Source organism: Thunnus albacares, chromosome 7 (genome assembly GCF_914725855.1).
Source record: "Thunnus albacares chromosome 7, fThuAlb1.1, whole genome shotgun sequence".
NCBI classification, from domain to species: Eukaryota; Metazoa; Chordata; class Actinopteri; order Scombriformes; family Scombridae; genus Thunnus; species Thunnus albacares.
The window spans coordinates 1343986-1365207 of record NC_058112.1 but is presented as its reverse complement, the minus strand read 5'-3'; the positions used below and the strand labels follow the sequence as shown (position 1 = coordinate 1365207).

The 21222-nt window shown below is 37.5% G+C and overlaps 1 protein-coding gene across 2 annotated transcripts in view; it reads left to right on the top strand.

Annotated features, from left to right (window-relative positions):
* LOC122986452 (NT-3 growth factor receptor-like) overlaps positions 1-21222 on the top strand; it is a 227087-nt gene that overhangs the window by 134753 nt on the left and 71112 nt on the right. For both annotated transcript variants that reach the window (XM_044357745.1, XM_044357746.1), the window contains exon 12: positions 12015-12203. In XM_044357745.1, the coding sequence (XP_044213680.1) occupies positions 12015-12203 (189 nt within the window). The remainder of the gene's footprint in view (positions 1-12014; positions 12204-21222) is intronic.

Below are 21222 nucleotides of genomic sequence, written 5' to 3'. Positions count from 1 at the left end.
TTTTCACTGTAGTGATTCAGACATAATGAAAACACACATGATACAAATGCTGTTCAATGAGAATTCCACCGATTTCCCATATCAGCGTGTGTTTCCATGTGTTGGGAGGTACAACTACTGATAAATTGCCTCAAGTGATGTCACTTGAGTCAGCATCAGTTGGGGTGGAATACTACAAGTTTGAGCAACAGCTTCTAGCTGTTGCCTGCAGCAGGATCAGAACCTTGGTGAGCTGATCAAGTCCTGATAACTGTGTTGATGATTCTCTACATGATTAAAATTAATGATTTAATTTCCGAACAATATTTAACAAATATTCTTTAACATTTTTGAGAGTACAGTGGTCAGGTTTCTATACTTTGAACAATTAAAACCCTGCTGATTTGACCTGTTACTCCATGACTGAACAAAACGATTTTAAAGAAACCAAAACTGTCATTAAAAAATAAACCTTTTCAGAAACGAAACAAAGATACATTTGCAACAAATTAATGAACAGGACCTTCAACTGGTGGTCTGTGGCTGACCACAGGAGGATCCAGGAGCAGCAGGGGCCAGTGTGCTCGTTATGGATCATGCGCTTTCACTTTGCTCACCAGCAGATCAGTTTCCTCTGCAGAGAAGCATTCCTTCTTACTACTTGGCAAATGCGCCATCATAATAGCAATCCGCCAAGGTGCAAGCGCACCTGGCTCTTAAAGGGAATGGGAGATGACACTGTGATTGGTTTATTGCATGTTACGCCCAAAACACACCCATGATTGATTAGGAGACTTGAACGCAGCGACCATTTTTCCGCCGTTAAAATAGCAAAAGTGGATTTGGACACGTTGTGCGCTTTTGATCATTGAAATAGGGCCCAATATCTCTGGTTCTCATGCTGATATCAGACATGCCATTAAGACCATTGATCTGGTCAATGCACATACATTTTACTTCTAGCATTCTATTTTGTTACCTTTAGCCATGATGGCTATTGTATCTGTGTGACAGTACAGAGTTTGGGTGTGTGGAACAATATATTGGATATAGGCTGAGTCAAGACTATGTTACATTTGTCTGTACAGGACAGAAATAAGTGTGCCACTTTAAAATTATGCATTTTCATGAATTGTAACTTTACAGAGAGAGGTGGTGTGTTATCATTGTTACCACAACCTCCTTTGTATCATTACACCTGAAATCACGTCAGGTCATTTTTACTGATGCACTCTTCGGCACTCACAGATGAGTGCCGAAGAGTGGATCTGTGAGATGCACTCTTTAGTGGCTGTGGCTCAGGAGGTAGAGCGGGTCGTCCACTAATTGGAGAATCAGCGGTTCGATTCCCAGCTCCTCCAGTCCACATGTCGAAGTGTCCTTGGGTAAGATACTGAGCCCCAAATTGCTCCTGATGGCTGTGTCATCAGTGTGTGAGTGTGTGAATGATTAGATTTCCTCTGATGGGCAGGTTGGGACCTTGTGTGATAGCCCCTATACCCACTCAGCGTGTGAATGTGGCTTGTAGTGTAAAAGTGCTTTGAGTGGTCGGAAGACTAGAAAGGTGCTATACAAGTACAGTCCATTTACCATCTTTTTTCTCCCATTAAATGTCCAACAAATATTGCTTTAGCTTCTAGTACTATATGGACTGAAATACATGTATTTGGCCATTTCCAGGCTGTTCTCTCTGTGTGTATACTGTGTGTATATGTTCTTTTGTCTATTTATTTTGACAAAATCATCCCTTCCCATGAATGAAAATCCACCAAAGTGAACACATTGGTCCAGCCAAAATCTTAAAGATAACATTTTTAGAACTGTTTTCTTGATGGGGTCACTATAGCAAACATCTGAATGTTAAAACATGAACTGACAATAACAGGAATAAACTAAATGTGATGATTAATTATTCTAGATTGAACTAACAATAAATTCTGAACAAAGTAAAAGCTTTTTTTACTCAATTATTTTCCTTCTTTCTAATTTCCTCAAAAACATTGAAAGCATAATTGTCATATCTAGCCTAGTTAATGTGGTCAATATTATTTGAAAATTCATCCATTTCAGTCACCAAGTGCTGCTCATGGTGGAATTGTTGTGTCTCTGTAAATTAAAGAGTACGGTCTAGACCTGCTCTATGTGATGCCCTGAGTGAGATGACTTTTGTTGTGATTTGGCGCTATATAAATGAATTGAATTGAGTTGAATATCAATAACTGAGTAGGGTATTGTGCTCTTGCTCTGTTCTTTGAATAGGTGGAGACAGTTGTTAACTGTATTATATTGGTACATTAAAAGATATAGTTTGCTGTGTTATTGCTTCTTTCTTTTTGAAGGTGGAGAGAGTAGCGTTGGTGCCACAGTAGTACAGAAGCCCACTACTTCAGAGCAACCTGCAGGTACAAGGCATGTCAGAAAAATCACATATATAAAGTTTAGTTTTATGGAAAAAAAATTGTTTTAAACAGGTGTACTCAAACTTCTGATGGGTGTATATCAGTAAAATAAATATTGTATTGTGCTCTTGTTCTGTTCTTTGAATAGGTGGAGGGAGTGGTTAACTATTATAATGGTACATTAAAAATATGGAGTGTTCTTGCTTTTTTTCTTTTTGGAGGTGGAGAGAGTAGCATTGGTGCCACAGCAGTAGTAGTTGTGTCGTCTCCCTCCTTAATGATATGTAACTTTGGTTTTATTTGAGGTTCATAACAGTACATTGTACTAAGCAGTTGTTGGCTCATTAGTTTGTTATTCACATGCACTAAAATTCAACAGAATTGAGGAAATCAAGTCTTTGTAACTAAAATTTTCCTAAGGGGGACCTCCAGACCCCCACTTAAAAAGTGGCCTGACTGGGGCTGTATTTCACACTATATTTCCAGGCCTAAATGATTGAATGATTTTCCTAGTCCGTGCCTATTTTCATATAAATCTCCTGTAATATGTGATGCTTTAGAGAATATGTCCTCAACATGCATGGTGTGTAAATAGGTCATGAGATGTAGGAAACCAGCAGTTACATGTCTGCTAGCTGTCAAAGTGCAGTAAGCTCTATCCCCACTTCCTCAGTCTGTCTGCCCATTGCTCCACTAACGTCCTTCAACCTCTGACCTCCGTACTCCATGGAAACTGTCTACTTCGCAGTTTCTCTCACCATTTATCTTTCTGTCCCTCTCTTTTCCCCTCCTTTCCTTCTCCATTATTCCCCTGTGCCTCTCTGTCAGTCACTCTGTGTCCTTGTTTATCCATTACCAGCTGACCGTTCAGCCTACATGTCAGCCTGTCTGACACATGGCCTAAATATTAGCATAGGTTGTCCAGTAACTGACAAAGGTCACAGGTCTGATCCCTGCAGCAGCCAATGTGCCCATCAATCCTCACATGTTCTCTTTGAGTGTCCTTCAGCTAAAGCCCAAATCCTCACCCTGTTCACTGATAGTCCTGCTGGATACAATATCAGCCACAAACCTGGGCTGGAATGTATGTGCACAAAATCATGGAAACAATGAAGTTGGAAAAACTCATGTTAAACATACTGTATGTTCATTTGTAAAAACAAACTGTGGTTAAGCTTTCAGTGTCAGCTCTTCTGTTGAACACACAATTAAAAATATAAAATGGTATATTTTTGCTTTTTGTTTTTGCCTCTGGTCATAATAAGTCTGTATAAAATATATAGTTTCTCTTGACATTCTGACCAGTCAGCCAATTACACCATGTTCTGTTCAAATTCAATTATACTGACATGAACCATGAACTGTTCTCCTTCCTGCTTTAAATTAGCAGTTGTAGTACCACTAATGCAAGAATATAATGATGAAAATGATCATTTTAATACAGTGTAACCAAAAGTAAAAGTAAGAAGAAACTCTGAACAGACTGAATTTTTCAAACTCGTGGTGAGTGCACAAATGAAATCGCTGTTATTTACATATTTAGTTGTATGCTTTTGTATTGTATTGTTTCTTATGATGGTTACAAATGTGGTTGCACAAAAAAATTTGTAATTTTTACTCTCACTGGAACTAAGGATCATTAGTGATTTCTTGAGACAATCATATTATCATTTACAGGTGATCTACAGTGTTAAACTTCAGCACAATATTGCAAAATCATGCAAAAATGGTAGCATATCTGTGCAGAGTGGTACAATGTTTCCATCCCACAGTAAACAGTCTTAACCTTTATTTAAAATAAATCTTGTATCTTAACCAGCTTTCTCTTAATCAGAGTATGAGGTCAGTTATTACATTAACATGCATATTGCCATCTCTGTGATGTGTCCTCACCGTCAAGACAAACTTTACATCTTTAGATACACTACCACCGACAGCTTTTACACATTTTTATATATATAATACCAAAACAAAATACTTACAATAATATGACTATAGTGTTCACTGTGCTTTTGTTGATGACGAGTTCCTGAAGGAATCACTTTTTCAGAGTTAACCCACAGTTTTAAACTTGATTACAATATGGGGTTAGGGTTAGGGGTTAGGGTTACGGTTAGGGTTAGGATTAGGGTTAGGATTAGGGTTAGAGTTAGAGTTAGAGTAGAGTAGTGGCTTCCATCCAGCAGTATATACATAATGTTACTCAGTTGACATGTACATGCAGATTGCCATGACATGTTTTAGCACATTCATATTACTCTGGTGGATAAACTCAACATTTTGGGAATTTCTTTTTTTTTTTTACTTTCTTTCTGAGAGTGAGTTGAGATGATATCAGTGTATGTTAACTACAGATTTGGAGTCAGGACTTGGTTAGCCTAGCTGGAAGCAGGGGGAAACAGCTAGCCTGGCTCTGCCCAAAGTAAAAGAAAAGAATAAAAAAAACGTATCTACCAACACCTCTAAAGCTCACTAATTAACACATTGTATCTCTTTTGATTAATCTGTACACAAAAATATAAAAATAGCCAAAAAATTCTTTTTTTATATAGATATAAGTGCATTTCCCAAAATGATAAATTATTCCTTCAGTGACTAGCACCAATTTTCTGTTCCATCCAAAACTTTTGTATTATAGTGTGTAACAAGTTTTTTAACCTCTAGGGGTATGCTCATGGGGCTTTTAGTCAGTTAAATTAAATTGCACATCTTTGTGAAAAAGGTGGTGTGGGAAGTTTGGTAATGTAGTAACCACTTGCACTTTAGGTCGCTAACTGGACAGTAAACACAGCTAATTCTAGGACACATTTTTGGACTATTCACTCCTGTCCCGTGACTGATGGCAAACGAATGTGTGTCCATGTTGGACTCTCTGCCCCTGTGTTTCCTTAAAGGTTAGCACTGTCAAGACAGTTTTTAGTTTGTCAAATGTGCAAATTCATTGGTCAAACTTTCCCAAAATTTGCCTCTATGTGAACACTCAGCATGTATTTCCTTGATTCCATGAGTGAATCTACTGATCTGAGAAATTCCATTTAACTGACTTTGGTGTGAAATCTTGCTGTTATAAATGCTTCTATGATTGACCTCTTGTTATTTCTGTATTCAAGTTGAGAAGGGAATTCTCTCTACATTCCAGTCATTGGTCGAAAGTCTGTAACATAAATCAGTGGCCATATACCTGAGAGGTGCTGTGGTCCAACCCTGTAATTAGTCACCCTCCCTCATTCTGTCCTCCACACCTCATTCCCCTTTCTATCCTTTTATTCATGCTCTTATAGGTCGATGTCTTTCATTATCTTTCTTCCTCTCCTATTTCATTCTCCTGTCGTTCCCGTTTCCATCAACAGCCTCCCTCCCCCTCCATCCCACAGCCCAAATGCCTCCTCGCTTTCTGTCAGCTGTGAAGGTTGACTGTGTCAGTTGTATTAACAGCAGGCTGATGTGTTCTGTTCCACCAGAGAATACTGAGGACTCCACATCAGTAGTTCTCAGCTGGTGTGTCTATACACAACACCAGACTCCCTTGTCCCTGGGGGGGAAGCCTATACGTAAACAATACTCGGTCTATGGAGTCCAACAATGATAAAACTGTAATGATTCCCATGGGGAGAATTCAATTACTGCAGCAGAGCACCATAACAGATTACAGCCAGAGAGAAAACTGAACAGGGGATAGAACAATGTATATTTATATATACCGACTAGAACAAGTTAATGAGTTCTACTATACATAAAGCATAGTTGAACAGGTGAATAGATAAGACAGGGAAAAGTAGGCTCAAGGTTGGTTTAGTAATTATTTTTGCATTACAGTCAGAAATGCACTGCATGCCTGAGTTGTTTTCAGTACCATCAAAAAGGCATGAATAAAACCAATGCAAGAAAGATTTCAAATGGCAAACATTCAACATTTCTAGATGTAGAATTCAGAACGGGAAATATAAGGAGTATTTTTCTTTAATTTGGTTAAGAATTGTGTCCCACAGACATTTTACAGTTGATCTAATCTTTCTTTCATCAGGGTGTCATCAGGGTGGTAGTTTCTAGTTTTGTAATATACCTTCCATTAATTACATGACTTTTGAATCACCATAGATGCCAAGTAGAGAAAATAACATAACCATCATCTTTTGAGAATGAATTTTACAAAATACCATGTATATTGAATGAATAGACATTACTAAGAAGAATATTAAATGACTATAAATACAAACACACAAAAAAGTAGTGGCAAATATAACAGTATTTTGAATTTTTTTTTTTTTAATTTATTTGTGTTACTTTTATTACAGTGCAAATTAAATAAGCATCAGTAAAATAAATCGATATCTATAAACAATGAAAACACAACAGAAGTATATGACTGTGGATAGGTCATGAGACTGGACTGGACATGTGGACTGTGGAAATAATAGACACATATTTAAAAATAAAGCCTAAAAAATCAAATTAACTACACTGAAATTTGAACATTCAATGAAAATAGAAGTGTGGGAAAGCCATTATGAACAATGAATTAATTGTTGATACTTGTATCTGTGATAAGCTAATTTCTGCTGATTATATCGACCCTGCTTTTGCATTCGCTTTGTAAGTGTGTAGCAATGTTATTATTGTACAGCAGTTATCATATTAACTATATATTTTGTATACAGTGGCAAAGAGGTGAGAAATGGCAGTTTCCCTTTGCAAAGTTTAAACCATAACCCTCTTTTATTATTTAGGTCAAAAATTGTTGATCATCACTGAAACCAAAAGCTTTATTTATTTATTTAAATTTCACCAACATATTTAACCATATTTAACAAAGCTGTAATGGTACCATATGTGTGTGCAAAATAATGAAATGCTGCTGTTCTGGGATCAAATATGGTCCAATCATTCCAGAATGACAGCGGATCTTTCTACAGCAGTTTTGACTCATCATAGCAGGTGAAGCAGAGGTGGAACTAACATTAATGATGGCTCTGTTCCAGAAACCCATACTGTTAGCCAGCATGGACAACAGACCTTTTTCATGGAGGACATTTTAACATGTCACACCAGGAAAAGCACAGGTGTAAATAATAACTTGAACCAGTTCATGTGTAGGTTTCAGGGCCCTTGTGTGTGGCTCACTGGCATGGCTTACTGAAGCCATGATTAATGTTATTAGTCACACCTGTCTTTTATAACTGCTATGACAAATCAAAAAGTCTACCATGGATAAGGTCTTTACTAGGTTCCTGGAAATGGTAACGTAAAGAACATTTGAGGTTTATGTTGTAGGCTGACAAGTTTGGTATAAAACAATAAATAACATCTATACAGACTGTAAAGCACAACAATGAGAAATATCATGATTAGATGGCCAACTAGGTGATAATATGAACAAAGTAGAGTCCCTGCTCTGCTTTATACACATCTACTTCATACTGCTGCTCCTGCTGACCTGCTGCTGATACTGATACTATGCAGGATTTTCCTAAAAAACAATGTATAGACTCATTTATGATCCACTAGAAGTATGTGGCAGTGTATCAATATGCAGAGACTCTGCTCTCTGCCTGTATTTTCTGGTTATTTTGTTGTTGACGTTTCTGGATGTCAACCTTTGAGCAGTGGGTGCCTAACCCCCGTGCAGGGTTTGAGTTTGGGAAGAATAGCGTAGTGACCAGTGTACATTGCTGTCTCTGTCTCTCTCTGCTCCTCTGTCTCTGTATCATGGATGTATAAAAAGCTGCAGGTCTGTTTGTCTGGTTGGCAATGTGTCACCTTCCCGCAGGGTTGTGCGAAGGTGTGCGTAGGTGTGGGCATGTTTATTTGTGCTTTAGAACATAACATGGCATGAAACAATCAGAAAATAATGTTTTATTTATCCTATTCATGGTTTTGTTCTTGCTACCACCCTCTCTTCATTCACTCTCTAGCTCGCTCGACCACCAACTCTTAGGGAGGAGGGTCCAACTTTTAAGAAACCTTTAAGCAAATTATCAAATAGATAATTAATCTATGTATCATTATAATAATTATATATCTCTCAAGCAAATCACACATTATAGTGAAACTGTTTGTCATTCTGTAAATCGCTGTAGTATTAACGTAATTATTAAACACTTCTTAAACACTAATTGGTACTTCCATATTTACAACAAAGATTGCTGTCTTTTACTGTGGACGACCACAAGGGTCCCAGAAATAGTAATAAAGCATTTCAGTAATTAATAACTAATTGTACAATAAAAACAGGGATTAATAAATTAGTTTACAAATCAATAATTAATCCACAAATAAATAAACTAAATTACAAAGTAATTCATTATTTGATATTTTAATGGGCAATAAAAAAGGGAATTATAAAAAGACTTTACAAATCTGACACAGAGGAGTGGAAACGTTAGCTAGCTATCACTAGCTCTCCTGAATCTGACGGTTAGTCTCAGTAAGTTACAGAACAGACACTAATGTGATGTCAAATACCGACACCATATTTACTGCCTTATCTTTGATTAATGTTCAATTCTATCGTCTTTCAGTAGAAAAGTAGCTGCAAATTAATATAATATGATATATAGATTAAATCTAGAAAGACATTTTTTCATCCATAAACATCAATACAAAAAAAGTGACATGATATTTTTAGGTGGCAAGTGTTTGGGTATGACTGTGTGCTTTGATAAAAATTGCAGTGGTGTGTTTTACAGTTGATCCAGCTGTTTTGTAAATAGGTGTGAGTGCTTTTATGCAGTCCAAGTGCTGTGATTTGTCAAAATTGCATGCTGTATTTTACACACAGTTATTTAGTGTGTGTGTGTGTGTGTGTGTGTGTGTGTGTGTGTGTGTGTGTGTGTGTGTGTATGTGTGTGTGAATGTGTGTGTTTAGAGGAGAGTGTTTGAAACCACAGCGCCCTGTCTCTGTTGAATCAGATTTTCAAAAACCCTCCAACACACACACACTCCTCTAAACTACTGCTCCGCTTCCAAAGCTCCTTCATTGCTTTTAAACTACCTTGTCTATCCCTATTCCTCCCCTGCATCTCAAACCACACAGCAAAATCACCAGTGTTAAATTAACTCAGAGACTGTTAAATTTAACACTAGAAAAGTGTCCACATGTGTCCACTCTTTTAAGTGTTAAATGAACACCTTTGAAAGTCTTAACTTTTTAACACCCACCTTGAGTTATTTCAACTCTGTAAGGAGTTGAAAATTAACACTGGCTAACACTGAGTAGTGTTGATAGTAGTTAGAAAATTAACACTGCCAGACTACACCTGACTCCAATATAATAACACTAACGGGTGTAACACAGTTAATGTAGGTGTAGAATGCCATATATCTATCAATTACAAAAAATACAAGACAACAACTTGCACAAAAATATTGTGTATTAAAAGGCAGGTACAAACATAATTCATGAACTGAAAACAGTTCAGCATGGAGTCATACAAAATTACATTTTTTTACATTTTGTTACAGTATTTAACAATGTACATTTGCCTATCATAACGTCTGTAGTATACATTGTTGAGACTTTAAAGGATAAGCATTGAGAAGTTAGAAGATAAGCATTGAGATCTCTAACAATTATACCAATAATCCTGTTGAACAAAGGCATCTCATTTTCAACACTGGAATATACATACATTCCAACTTGATACTCCATGCTACAAGCTTAGCTTTTGACCCAGGAAGTTGTGGAAACATTACAAGACACATGAAAAGTTTCATTCACTGCCTCACTGCCCTTTAAACTATTGACCAAGACTGCATGAATGGGGCCAAATTCTCAAAATTAAAAGCCAACTGATTCTGATGTTTATTTACTAGTGTTTTTGTGATGTTTTTGAAGTTCTTTACTTTACTTTCTTCAACTTTTTCAAACCTCATGAACCACATGTGAATGAGTGGCCCAATTTTTCTAATACAGCTTGGGTAATGGATCATTAGGTGGTGCTCTGGAATCAAATTTTGCTCTGGAAAGAGATTTAAAAAGCTTGGGCTGATCAAATATCAGATGTTTCAAATAGCAAGTCATACCATAGGTTACAATAGCTGAAAACACAATGCTTGTGATTTGAATTAGGGGAGTAGCAAGTTCCAACAGCCATGTCATTCCTGCAAACTAAATCTCCAAAAATCAATGGGGTATTGAGTAAAAGGCATCATGACTGAACAGAATTAAGAGCTTTGCTATTGTCATCCAGTTTTTGCCCACTTGGCCAGTTTTTTTTTTCTCTGTGTATATCCATAATTAAAGCTCATAATTCTCTCTGACAATGAACTCAAGGATATGGAGTTCTTAATCATGTACTGAAACACAAGCTTGAACTCATACTGCACCCCTCCTCCCAGTAGATTGTGCATTATATCTACTGCATAGCTGTCTGAAGTATGGAACAGCTGGAGGGAGTTGAGCAGACAGATTCTTTGGACACCAAATGTTGATGTCACAGCAGGATTTTGTTGAATGGCACCACAGTGTTCTGAATGATGGTCTTTCGAAAGTAGAATTAAACCTGGATGATCTTCACTAAAAACTGATTTTCAAGCTGATAAGAACAATCTTCAACTTTCTCAAGGTTTCTCTAGATGCATCAGATGACAAACATTCAACAACAGCTTCATTTGCATGAGCATGGATGTCATTAACCAGTTCCTCCATTGAACCAACTAGACATTGCACAGTACTTTCAGGAACTCGTGAGGCTTGCAATTGAGCAATAACAGCGCTGAACATGTCTAATATTTATTTTTTCAATTGGAATGTATATAGTGACAGTCATGGGATGGGATGATTTACTGGCTGTAAAACAGAAGCTCCAGGCTGAAACTCAAAATTGCTGACAAGATCTGAATCAACACAGTCTCCATGTGCTTGAGATAAGTGCCGCTTATAACCAGTGTATGTGCAAAAACAAATGAACATCCAGGCTTCTTTCTCCTGCCTGCACCACTTATTCTTCTTTTCTTCAGCTTGGTTTAAGCTTCTTTTCAAATGATCTGTAACCCTCCCACAACTAATCATTTCTCACCTTTCTATGCCTGTACATCATTGAGTCATCTCTTGCATTTAATGATTAATCCACTTGCATTAATTGAGTGTCTTATTCAATGCCTTACTTGGTTTTCAATAAGCTAAATGGATCATTTTAGATACACATTATTACTCTATAGATGAATTTGTGGGAATGTTGTAATTGTATTTTGCATCTGGTGTTGCATTTTTATTACAATCTCCTTTGTAACCATAATAATATCTGGGATCTAAATATTATCCTGACTAAGTGCCTGACTGATGGAATTGATGACTGACTATGCGGCAGCCTCGCTGACTCACAGACTGAGTAATTGACTGCATTAGTGAAAGCATGATTTACTGACTGGGTGACTGAGAGTCTGGCTGTTTAGATGATTGGTTGACCAGCTGATTAACTAGCTGCTTGGATGTTGGTTTGCTGACTGATGAAGTTGCATTTGATTGATTGGTGTCAGAAGATGCACTTCTGTTTACCAGTCTTAAAAGAGAGCAAACTCTCTTTTACATTTCTTTAAGTGCTGATATTTGTTTCACCTACAGGTAATTAGCCTGCAACTCTGAACTGAGGGTAAAGAGATATTAATCCAATCCATATTCTCTCTGTATCTTTCCAGGTCCAGTAGCAGTGATAAGTGGCGAGGAAGACTCTGCTAGCCCCCTTCATCATGTGAACCATGGGATTATCAGCCCCTGCACACTGGACACTGGGCCGGATGCTGTGGTAATTGGAATGACCAGAATCCCCGTCATAGAGAACCCACAGTACTTTAGACATGGACACAACTGTAACAAACCCACCACCTGTAAGTACCGATACCAAAATGGAACCCCACATTGTGCACGTGTTCTAATATTCAGTATATGGATCATTGTTTTCAGTTTCCACTGATTTTCATTGAAAAATACCCAGTTTTAGATTGATAGAACTGATTACAGTGCACACAATGCATCAAAAGTGGTATTTCCTACTGTGAGACGACACTAGCCGTGTTTCCATTAGATCCACAAGATAATTTTAAGCAAGCTTTTGAAATGTCGCTAAAAGAAAAATGCGAGGAAGGACCAAGGGAGTTTTTTCAAATTTTGGTGTTTCCCTTAAGCTTTTTTAGTGTGATACTTCAAAATTCGCATAACAATAGTTTATTGGAAACATGGCTACTAAGAACATCCGCCATAGGTTGAGAGCACCTTCACACAGTCACACGCTATTTTTCATTCCACAGCCACTGGGTTGTTAGAATGAGCAATATTCCTAGCTATTAAAGGGAAAGTATCTGTGTCATCCACAAACAAGGCTTTTCAGAAGAGTCGATACATCCAGTCTGCTGCACCTTTCCTTCTACATTAGCACAATAAAATTTACAGTAAGTGCAAACACACAGGTATCTTTCACACCTGTTTGGTTCAATTCAATCAAATTTTGTTTTGACTGGTGTAAACATTCAAATTCAGGTGGGTCTCCATATGCTTCCAACTAAACCCTAAGGTTTTTTGTTTGTGGTTCAGGTCACTAGGTACACTACCAGTGAAAAGTAAAATACAGAATTACAATTGCATGTATGTGAATCTTCTATGGTTTGTGGTAATTGCCATGGAGGTGAACATGAGTCATGGTTTTCCTTAAAAGCCCAGTCACACCTATATTTTAAATGGGGAAATTTTGCAGTGGAATCAATTCCTTGTTGTTGCTTGTAGAGAGGAAAATTTGTGCAGATTTTTCACGTTGAGTCCAACTTTGATGAACTTTGACACACAAATGCACCTCGTTAACGAAAAGCAAACTATCTTGATAGTGTTGACCTTTCATTAAACAGAGAGCCAGAGAGTGTAAATTAAAGAATGCTGGCACAGCTAATTAGGTGCGTGTCACCATTCAGTTTTATTTAACCTCCTTGCTGGAGTATAAACTGCTCCATAAAACAAGAATGGTCCACAGATAATTATGACACCGGGCTAACTAGCTTGCTTATTTCTCCCTTCAATAACTCTTCATTGAACAAAATGGTGTACAGTCCTCAGAACAAAATGCCAGGAGGGAATGAGTGGCACAGTAGACAGACAACAGGAACAATCTACTGTATTGACAGTGACTAGAACTAGCTTGTTCCCGGCTTGGTCACATGTTACCAACCAGCACTGCAAGTCACCGAGTCATGCACATTAATTACAGTGTGCCACTTTCGGGTATTACAGAGCCTTAAAGAAATAGATCAACATTTTTGGTATATACGCTTCTGCACTTTCTTGCTGAGAGTCAGATTAGATGTTTTATACCACTCTTATATCTGTCCATTAAATATAAGGCTACAGCCAGCAGCAAGTTAGCTTGGCTTAGCACAAAAAGAGAGTGAAACAGAAAGTCTACTCTGTCCAAAGGTAACAGTGCATACCTTGTCTTTGCCTTGTTTCTGTCAGTTTGTCATTATTTTTGTGTCATAAGCCAGCATGTATACCAACCCAAATAAACATAAAAAATAATCACTTAATTGAATTGTAAGGGGGAAATGTATATACCACCTACTCCCTTGTCTGTTGTTTCCTGCATCCATAGCCTTGATCCTCTAGATTTTAAAAATTTTAGAGCAAAGGAGAAGGTTGTTTATTTGAAGTTGTTTTTTTTTCCTTTATGAATAATCATAACATCTTTGTTAATTTCAGTCAGGTTTCCAGTCACGTCATAATACAGAAACTGCCCCCATAAACAAGTTAATCTTACTTTCAGTCGATGCTGGAAATTGTTTGATTTTAATTATAATAATAATTTATTATTATTCTCAATCTCAGCTCAGCTTTTACTTTTAACAGTTGATCCTTCTATTCTATTGGACCACCTTGAAAAATAAGTTGGCACCAGGAACACTGCCCTAAACTGGTTCAAATCTTACTTAGCAAACAGAACTCTTTGGCAGCCCTGCTGCCCTGTGGTGTTCCCCAGGGCTCTATCCATGGCATGCTCCTGTCATGTATATAAATACTGCCACTGGGACATATCATGTATAAACACAATATTCAATACCATTTTTACACATATGACACACACATTATATCTCTTACAACTTTCATCATATTACCTTGTGTATCAGAGATAAAGTGCTGGATGTCTCAAAACCTTCTCCACCTAAATGAAAATCATTATTTTTGGTCCTCCAAAGTCCTCACAAATTTTACAGAAAGATCTTGACTTCCTGTCTACAAATGTCAAACCTACAGCCAGAAACCTGGGTGTAATATATAACAATGACCTTACATTTGAAAAACAAATTACAGAATCATTCAGTCATGTTTTATCAACTGAGGAGCATCTCCAAAAAAAGTTTCTCTCTCAACATGATCTTGAGAAGGTCATACATGCTTATTTAATCTCGGTTGGATTATTGTAATTCACTGTATCCAGGGTTAAGCCGAAAAACGCCTTCAGCTGATACAAAACGCAACTGCACAGCTTCTAACAAATACTAGAAGACAAGATCATATCATTCCTGTTTTAGCCTCTCTTCACTGGTTACCACTCAGTTTTAGAATTGATTTTCAGATTTTACTGATTACTTTTTGGCACTTAATGGTTTAGCTCCCAGTTACACTGCTGAGTTATTACTCCCCTGTTAGTTGGAGCACAGCCTCAGCTCTTCATGCAGGACCCTTCTGGCTGTTCCTGAATCACAGATCAAGTCTAAAGGTGACGCTGCTTTTGCAATCAAGGCCCCTCAGCTCTAAAACTTCCTGCCTGAGGATCTGAAGCTGCAGAATCAGTGACATCTTTTAAATCACTTCTCAAAAGTTATCTTTTTAAAATGTCTTTCTTTAATTGATAGCCCACTGTTTCATTTTCAACACATCTCATCTGTTTTATTACTACTGTTGTTTTTATTTTATTTTATTTTATATGAAGGATATTTTATTTTAATTTTCCGCAAAATATTTTAATCCTGGTTCCACCATGTAAAGCACTTTGTAACTATGTTTTGAAAAGTCCTTTGTAAACAGTTTACTATTATTATTATTATTATTATTATTATTATTATTATTATTATTTTTATTATTATTATTATTATTATTAGCCTCAACAACTCTGCTACCAGAAAAACAAATTAAGAGGAAAGGCACAGGAAGAGTAGGTCAAAGCAAGGCAGTATGACTTGTACAGTACAGTAAATCCAGGGATCAACACAGCATAGTACTTGAAGCTCGTGACAGCGCACATTGTCTGTTCCTTTAATATGATGAATGTCAGACTCATTGGCTTGCAAAAACTAAGACCATCTCTTGATTGTCTCTGATCTAGGCATCGAAGAGAATGTATCACAGAGTTGTCGTCTGTATAGACGTTGTTGCAGGGGCCATACTGACTTCTGTCTCAACTAATAATCACTTATTTCTACATGAGCTCTCACCAGATACAGACACCAGATAACATAAATAAACACATAAGCTACAGTAAAGTGCAGCATGAACTGCTGTCAGCCTCTGGAATAAACTGTGTTTTGATTTCTCTCATGAGATCATGTAGTGCTGATGATGCTGATGACAGTCAACAGAACTGTGCAACAAATGACAGTTTAGTTCAGCAGCAACATGTGATTTTGTGCTTACAGCTCTTGGTTCATTTATAATAAGTCAGCGCTGACATGAAAAAGTCCAATGTATAATCCTCACTGGTCCAGACTAGATCAACCAAACTACAGGTGTGAATGTGCATACCAACATATCAAAAACCTATGTACACTAACTTGTTTTTCAGCAGAAAAAGCAGCACTGTTCACCAATATACTGTCAAAATAGACCACATCATTTTAAAATTCAAATAACTTTCTGTCTGCAGAAAAGGTCAAAGAAATGTGCGTCTTGCCACAGAAGATAGACACAACTAGAAACAGGCCAAAGGTTCATATTTATATAGTGAGGTGTGAAGTAGAAGTGTACAAATCAGGCAAGTGGATGTGGTGGCATATTTACCTTCAACCATGATAATGGGGTTAAATTCTCACTTTTACTCTGAGTGACGTATTTACCATGAATGGAAAAAGGCAAGACAAGTTTATTTGTACAGCACAAGGTGATTCAAAGTGCTTTACATGAAACATAAAAGGCATCAAGACAATGTAAAAGCAACAAAAGGCAATATAAAAAGACATTTAAATATAATTAAAAAGTGTTAAAAACAAAAACAAAAACACTTTAAATATAAGTTCAACCTTATTGGTTTTGTTACCTGAAACTCTTTGCTAAGCTTCTGACATGAAGAACACTGCAGTCCCATAATGCACTTTGCAGTAGAGGAAGGTAATCCTCTTTTTATTCACAACTCCAGCACATAATTTGCATTTTACAGCCCATGCTCTTTCACAAAAAAAAGAGACAAATTGGCTGTATGGTACAGTGGTTCAGTTTCAGCTCCTCAGAATATCATTTATGACAGTGAAATACTGCACTGAATTTAGTTAATTTGAATGGAGTGCTTATAATCAGTGGATTTGTTCAAAGTGACAAATTAAAGGCCGGGTCACGCCAGCATCATGACAGCAGAATTCTACATTTTAAATCAATTCATTCATGGATTCTGGGTGAGTCAGTGATGAACTCATCAACAATGGCACAGTGTTCTGTTGGAACAGCTGGTACTTAATGTGTCCACACACTGAATTGTAGCTCTCAATGTCTTTTTATTACTGACTGAAAAAGACAACATTTCAGTCTCACTGGGTCTTCATAAGGCAAATGTGTTCCATTCTCAAATGCCTCCGTCTTCTCCACAGCATCCCAACGTAACCAAACAGAACATGATATTTCTGAAACAACTTGAAATAAGTCAAACTGTTGATCATGACATAAACTCATTGTTAAAAAATCCCAGAGACATCCCAAAGGTGAGGAAAAAAATCCTTCTCGTACAACAGCCTCCCAGAGTTGCTGTGATTAGGCAGTTGTTGTGGTCAAGCCACAGTAGCTCCCTGAGCTTCTTTCTATTTTCTTTTAACAGTTCTGTTTACTTCCCTCTGGCATTTTGTTCACCATTTCACACCATTTCAGTCAATAAAAATTTACTGAAGATGGAAAACAAAGCTCACCAAGCTAACAAGCTTGCTAATGGTCAGTCAGCAAACTCAGTTATAACAGTGTACTCATCAAAGTCATTGCTGAGAACTGATAATGCAGCAACATGACTAAAAGAAGTCAGACAGGACAAGAAACATGAGCAGTCAGGATGGAAACAAACCTCCAGGTCAGATAAACTTATTTTGAGCAGAAAACAAAAGTGAATGGTAGATTTCTTACCCAAACTGTTGGTTACAATAAGGATTATTACAACAACAACATTTCAAGCGCACTAACAGTTTACCTTCCAAATAAAGTGGTTTAGATAACTTTTGGTTTGTTTCCATCCTGTCTGATGGTCTGGCTGCTCATAGTTGTTGACATGTCAACTGATTGGCTGGAGCATGGCTCTGTGAGATAGACACTGATGTGGACTTCTGGCTGCTTTTAGGTTAACATGGTAAAAATCTGACAATGTATTTTCTCATAGAAGCTTTCTTTCATCTGCTAAATGGGCATCTACAGCTCTTATAAATTAAAATAAAATTATATTTTTGTTAGCATTCACCTTCTCCTTCTCTCTTATGTCACTCTTCTTGTAACTTCTGCATGTCTCTGTTTCTCTCTTTCTCTTCCTGTTTCTCCCTCTTCTCTCTTCTCTTCTATCTCTCTTTCTGTCTTTTATTCCAGTAGTCTCTACACCCTCTGTGTGTCTCCATTGAACATAGTATTCTGCCATAGCAGCAGAGCAAATCGCTTCTCGCCTTTACAGCCACATAAATGTCAGCACATCCCCTGGGAGACAACACACACACACACACACACACACACACACAGGTGCATACACAAACACAGACCAACACCCCTTCCCCACAGCATACACACACACACACATACACCCACACACTTCTGATACCATTACCAGTGGTGATGCTGATCAATCACAAGAGTCACCTTGCGTTATTATCACTAGCTATATATTTCCACTGGTGCACTGTGTGTGTGCCTGCATGCATGTGTGCATGCGTGCGTGTGCATGTGTGTGTGTGTGTGTGTGAATGTGTGTGTGTCTATGTCTCTACTCAATGTTTTCCTCTTATGTGCTTAGGATCATTAATCCATCTTCATCCATCTTCAAGATAGAAAAATAATGAATACCTGATGTACAATGTAATGTTTTCTTATTTAAGAAAGCACAGACCAGTGTGACAGACATAACAATTTTACCATCACTACCATCATTGCCAATCCGGTGTCAACATTCAAACCCTGCAATGCTGATATTGGACGATTTAGCAAAATCCTGGATTAGGCTCAAGGGCAGGGTTTTATTGAGTGTGTGATGTCAACAATTTAAAGCATGGCAAATGAACCATGACAGAGGTTAATTATGGCAACTAAAATGCATCATTAAAGTCAGAGAAAGATTGTGGTTACCGTTGATGATGACAGGTTGTTGTTGCTCTGGGTCAAGATGCAAAAGTCAGTCTCAAGTTTGAAACACTGGCACTACACTCCATCCACCACCCGAACCTCCAACACCCTGACTTTCTTCTTTCTACATAAAGTGCACTCTACTTCCTGTGTTGGCACTGGATCAGCATTGGTTGTAAATTGTGTGCAGCAGATATTATCCAATATGCAATAGACGCCAAGAGATGATGGAATTAATAGACCTAATCCCACAACCTCTGAACTGATGGACACAGCTGGTACTTAATGTAAAGGCTGCTTGGACTTCAGTAAACTTTCACAAAAGGACTGCACTAGAATATGCATTTATTTTGGAAAGGGAAAATGGTGCAGTGGCATAGTTCCGTTCTTTAGATAAAGTCCTGAAATATCTATTAGAGCTTTTGTAACATTCCAAAATGGATGTATTAAACTGTCTTTATGTTGCTGTACAGGTTTTTCAATTATCTGCTTTTCTTCACACAAAGTATAAGATAAAGAAAGAAAGAAAAATAATTTACCAGTATTTTTTATGCCAACAAATAAATTCAGAGCTGCTAGACTAATTGGCTTTTCATAAGCACAACATTAGAGAAAGCTATACATTAAATTCACTAAAGTGTTACCTTTACATTACAATAATATCAGGCCATTAACTATATTGTTGTGCTATTATGGTAAAAGTCTCTGCACATTGTTTCTTCTATTATGATGTGATTTAAATAATCCCCATTCACCCGCGATGTGCTTACAATGCACCAAAATCACCACTTCAAGTAAAGTATTGAAATGATTGAAAGGTCCTTTTCTAGTGCAGTTTTCTCTGCTCCTCCCTCCCAGCCTCTATAGCAGCTATATGCATGGTGCTGGATGATATGAGTCCCAGAGCTCATTACAGTCTTGCTAATTGCAACCCAGTGGCGGAACGGTCAACTCATTCAGCTAACCCTTGTGTGTGTGTGTGTGTGTGTGTGTGTGTGTGTGTGTGTGTGTGTGTGTGGGTGGGTGTTTGTGGGTGAGTGTAAAGTGAAAGATGTGTGTTCGTTTGTGTGTCTTTGCTCATTTATTGTACATACATACATGTTACTTTAGTGTATGAGTGCAGGCATGTGTGCCCACCCCACACTGTACTAAAGCCATTCAACCATGCACACTTCACTGCCAGCTAGAATAGTAGTAGTACAAGTTAAAGCTGAAAAGACTTTGACAGACTGTTCAAAGTTAGAAGTCACAGCACAACATTTTTAAACTGGAGCTGGTTTCAGGCTAGGTTTCATGCATGTTGTGACAGGGCTCAGCACATGCCCTCCATCCAGTGAGTTATACTCTCTCAACACACTAACCCAGATACAGTATACAGACCATCACACACACATTTCTTTGGAATATAAACTCGCCAACCCTCCTTGCTGTGAGAAATAAATCAAGAGAACAGGGATGAAAACATGCAAACTCCACACAGGAGAGACTATATTGCACCTATTGTTTGAGCCTCTGCCTGTGAGGTGCATATAACAGTGCACTGCTAAGACACTATGGAACTCATTGATAGAATAAATCATAAAACTAACAGATATTCTGCTTGAATTGCATATTTCGATCTGCAACCAACAGGGCCTAAGCATTGTGACAATGGTTGACCCGGCCATTTGAAATTTTATATGTTACTCTTGGTTGCTCAAGGATGAATCGTCATAATTACGGTAACACCCTAACCTTTCATCTAGCACCACCATACAGTACATTTTTGGTTGTACACAAGAAATATCAAAATCTAATCAGAGGATTGTGATTAAGCACATTCATTCTTCCCAGAGGATGTACCCTTTCCATTCTGGGCACTGCATGAGTTTTTTCTCCAGTGCAACCAACAGGGCAACATTTTCATTTTGTACACACAATATCATAATCTTACTTATCCAAGAGCATAGGTATGGTTTTAACTTTGGTAGGGATATTTTTGGGGTAAATAAGTTGGACAGGCTGTGACTAATTTATCCTCTAAATAATGTTCTTGTCATAATGACCCATATACAATAATAACTTTGACTAATAGCTCATGATACAAAGGAAAGGGGAGAGGAAGGGATGATGTTAATTTTGTTTTTTCCTAATAAGGTGATACATGTTTTGGTTGAATACAGATCATTCTTATTGCTAAACTTTACTTAACTTTGATTATTCTGTAGAAAGCTTGTGATGTCTTCATTTGCTTTTGGGAGATATTTTCGCCTACAGTAAGAAAGTTGTTTAAAATTGTGACATTGTGATTATTGAGAGGGAGAGGTTTTTAGGGTGGCCCTTCATATTGGGGCAGTGACATGCAGTTCACTAAGG